General features: G+C 39.4%; 1 protein-coding gene across 2 annotated transcripts in view; it reads left to right on the forward strand.

Moving 5' to 3' along the window:
• The window catches only part of LOC122073690, a 41,153-nt gene continuing 36,976 nt past the window's right edge, over window positions 1-4,177 (forward strand). Inside the window, exons 1-6 of one of the 2 annotated variants that reach the window (XM_042638316.1) lie at window positions 1-317; window positions 1,110-1,770; window positions 1,872-1,996; window positions 2,119-2,213; window positions 2,335-2,571; window positions 3,515-3,605. In XM_042638316.1, the coding sequence (XP_042494250.1) occupies window positions 1,184-1,770; window positions 1,872-1,996; window positions 2,119-2,213; window positions 2,335-2,571; window positions 3,515-3,605 (1,135 nt within the window). In that variant the 5' untranslated portion in view covers window positions 1-317; window positions 1,110-1,183. The remainder of the gene's footprint in view (window positions 318-1,109; window positions 1,771-1,871; window positions 1,997-2,118; window positions 2,214-2,334; window positions 2,572-3,514; window positions 3,606-4,177) is intronic. The other variant, XM_042638317.1, reaches the window with a different exon arrangement.

The raw sequence follows: 4,177 nt of genomic DNA on the forward strand, positions 1-4,177 counted from the left end.
GCTCTAACAGAGTAAGAGGCCTCGCCGCCCTGGCCTGATAGTAACTTGGAACTGAGAGTCACTGCGTGGTACGCACTCGGTGGATTATAGGAGACGGTGCCGTTCCTCGCAAACGAGAAAGATCCTAGGAAGGTGTCGGAGGAGACAGATTGTTGAGGGATTATCTATTCTCCGCTGCCATTCAAGCTCCACCCACTCCTTGGAACCAGGCGAAAGCTCGAATCCATCCACGATAAGGGAAGAAAAAAGGGTTTTTCTTCTTAATAAACAGATTAACGGTCTGTGTCTCCCCGGAATTACAACCAACGCTTCTTAAGGTCTGTTTTCTGAGCTTGATGTCGATCTCATCCTTTCCAACATCTGTTCGATATATATATATATATATATTTTTTTTTAAATGTTCAAATGTTCAGCTAGGGTTAGGTTGATTTGGCTTCCGGTTTCAGATCCTCTTCGGTTTACGTTGTGTGTCTCTCTAAAGCTTTTTGAAGCTTCTGCCGTTTTATTGGTGAAGCACATACTTCTTGTCCTTCAAATTTAATTTACAAACCCCTCCCTTTGAATTTTTTCCTCTCCTCCCAGTCACCCTGTGTTTCTCCTGCCCTTTAATCCAGTTTAAGTTATTTTATTTTGATTGGAGAACCTTGTTTTTCGCTGCTGAATTGATTTTTAATTTTTTTTTTAATTTTAAATTAATGTTTGGTTCCATGTTCTACATTGCTGATTTGAAGCTCTTGAGAGTTCCGTTCTTTTTTTAAGGGAAGGAAATATATATATTTTTTTGTTTGGGGGGGGGCTTGTTTGTGGGGAACTGTTGGGGTGGGACGAGGATTATATTTGACGTTCACTGAGTGTTTGAATGTACTTTGTTTACTTTTCATCTACAAATCGAACACATCCCCTATAATGCATTCAAGATAACGCTCTCGAATGGTTAATATATATATAAGGAAGCATGAATTGTGAAAATTATTAGTTTTCATTGTATTTGGGTTATGATGAGCTGGACTTTTCTTCTGTTCCAATTAGACATGCTAATGGTCGAAAAAAATGTGGTTTTCTGCTATCAAGCAAGCAATGATTGATTTGGGTTTTATCCAAAATTTCAGGTATTCAAGTTTATTGATGGGATCAAAGCCGGCAGTATCCTAGATTTGTTTTAAGTTGGAAATAATACATTGCAATGTACTCAAGGCGATTCAAGTGTAGGAGTCAGAAATGGAATTATTGGTTTCAACCATCAAATTGTTTGAATAGGCCAAACCAGGGGCAGTTCTCACATTACAGATATTGTCACCAGAGAGCTATACATAGATCCCAAAGCCGCCCTTGCCTAAGTAGTCTGATCCACAAACCTCCTGTAAATCCACTCCCATTATCAGGTTTATCTAGCCGAAGTAATTATATTGGGTGCTATGGGAAGTTTGATACTCGTTTAACGTGTACAGCATTGAGATTCTATAGTTCCAAAGGTGATGGAAGCAATGCGAGTGGGGATAAACATATACCGGTAAAAGATTCTAACTTTGAGAAGGGGAAGACCCGGAGGGAGAAGGTCAAGAGAGATGTGAGCCACAGTGATGAGCATGCCCGGCTTGGGGTGCAAGATCAGAAGGAGTGGCTAAATAATGAAAAAATATCCATTGAGAGTAAAAGGAAGGAGTCTCCATTTATATCTAGACAGGAAAAGTTCAAAAATGAGTTTTTGCGGAGGGTGGTTCCATGGGAGAAAATTACAGTTTCATGGGATACATTTCCATATTATATTCAGTATGTACTTGCACCACTTCACTTCTTCTTCCTATTAACATTCTATGTTTTACATCTGAACCATTTTGCGTCATCCAATATATTTGCATTATTTGTGGCAGTGAACATACCAAAAATCTGTTAGTGGAATGTGCAGCTTCACATTTGAAACATAAGAAGTTTGCTGTGTCTTATGGTTCTCGCTTGGACTCTTCAAGTGGGAGAATATTGCTTCAGAGTATCCCAGGTTGCCCCTAACAATACCATTCTGTTCAGTTTTTGTTTGTTTGCTTTTTTTTTTTTTTCCTCTCCTTAATTCTATTGAGAAGACTGGCTGATTTAATGTTTGAACCATGAGTTTCCCTACAGGAACTGAGCTTTATCGAGAAAGATTAGTTAGGGCACTTGCACGGGATTTACAAGTCCCCCTGCTGGTTCTTGACTGCAGTGTTCTTGCACCTTATGTAAGCTTTGAAATGGATTTAAGATTTTGTTTTGGAATTCATACGCAATTCTTCTGCTTCTTGTTGCCTTGTTGGCCATGGAGAAAATATGAGAATTGGTATCTATGTAAATCTGGTGCAGGATTTTGGTGAAGACTCTGGCTCGGAAAATGAGTCAGATGATGATAATGCTGAACTGGGTGAAGAGTGTTCGTCGGAGTCAGAGGAGGATGAACATGATGCAAGCAATGAGGAAGAATGGGCTAGTAACAATGAGGTGAAATCAGATAGTAGCGATGATGATGAGGTTGATGTGCAAGCATCTGCTGAAGAAGTCCTTAGGAAGCTTGTACCATATGGTTTTGAAGGCGTTGGAAAGGTAATGACGGGCAGTTAAAGTGGTACTCTCTAGCAAAATATTTACTTTAGATTTATGGTTGTACAATTTTCATGAAACTAATAGTTTTTCCTGCAAATCAAGTGATTAGTATGCTTATTGAAAAAAAAGACATGTGCTGATGCTGTATTCTTGTGCAATGCACTGCATGAGACAGCTTCTTTAGACAAATATTAAGGCGTACAAGGTGCACAAGGCTCTTGCATGTGCGAGGTCCCGGGGGGGGGGGAACTACGCAGCCTTACCCCAAAAATGTCAAGAGGCTGTTTCGACCGCTTAACCACCAGGTCGCAACATTTGTACCTTACCGGTGGACCCAGTGCATCCCTTTTTACAGCATCTTTAGACAAATAGTTGGCTATTTTATTTGGACCTGTTAGGTTGACCAAATGAAACACCAAATTGAAACAAAGATATCATTTCGCTGAAAATAATGTGAATATAGATCTCTGCAGTTACCAAGGCTCTAAATATCAGTTTCAAGGTCAGTTTTGACTTTGGCCGAAACCAAGATTTCACTGTTTTTGACTGAAACCAGGTCGAAACCTTGTCTTTTTTTTGGACCAAACTCAACCTAGGTTTCGAGGCCCAAAAAGCTTTTTTTTTTACCAATTCTTTTTTTTTTTTCTCAACATTATACACATATTCCATGAATTAGTTTCACAAAGGAACCACCCAAAATGGTACTTGTGGTTTCGACCCAAGTTTGCGAGGTTACGTTGAGTGTTGCTATACACTAGCCCTGTTATAGACATTGAGTCTACAGATAATTTAGCTACTGGAAATGTAGTCATCTTAATATTTTGATGGCTTGTACTCAAATTGTGTTCTCTTCACAATACCTTGAGTTACCCTTCTTTCGAGTAATTTGAATAACTAGTGAAATTTGATTTGACATTATTATCCTGGGCTTATATGTTTGTAGGGAGATATTGGAGAATCGGAAAGTAGTGATGGATCAGAGAAGTCGGATGCTGCTGAGTCTCCAGAGCAATCGAAACGGTCATTGAAAAAAGGTATCTTATCTCTCTCTTTGCTAGCCTGTTCTTATTTAAATTCAGGTTACTTATTTTTATGTTTGAATGGCCTTCTATACTGTAGTTACTACAAGTTAAATGATTTTTAACCCATGTTTCTTAAATCACGTGGGACGTGTTTCCTTGATTGGTCGTCAAAGGAAGCATGTCTTGACAGCCCTTCCACTTGGATTGGTCCACATCACATTAATTGGGGCAGTTCCTTATTCAGTCCTGTCCTGATCCCACATTTTTGTGGCCTATAAAATAATGGGGCCGATAATTGTCGTGGAGTCCACCGTTTGTGTCCTGGAACAATATTAGTTGCTGTCTACATATTTTTCTACTGTTTGTGGAGATAAGGGTATTGGTTTATCTCCAACAAAGTAACCTGGAGAAGTAATGTTCCTCCTGAAAATTGAGGTAAAAACACCAATGGAAGAAAACAGGAAAGAGGGAAAAAAGAGGGGACTAAACTAGACAACCTCGACAATCAGACAAGCCCCAACCCTGCAAAATCACATACAAAATTCTAAATCCTACAAAGAGATTCCACCCCCCACAACCCCACC

This window comes from Macadamia integrifolia, chromosome 3 (assembly GCF_013358625.1).
Source record: "Macadamia integrifolia cultivar HAES 741 chromosome 3, SCU_Mint_v3, whole genome shotgun sequence".
In the NCBI taxonomy this organism is placed as follows: Eukaryota; Viridiplantae; Streptophyta; class Magnoliopsida; order Proteales; family Proteaceae; genus Macadamia; species Macadamia integrifolia.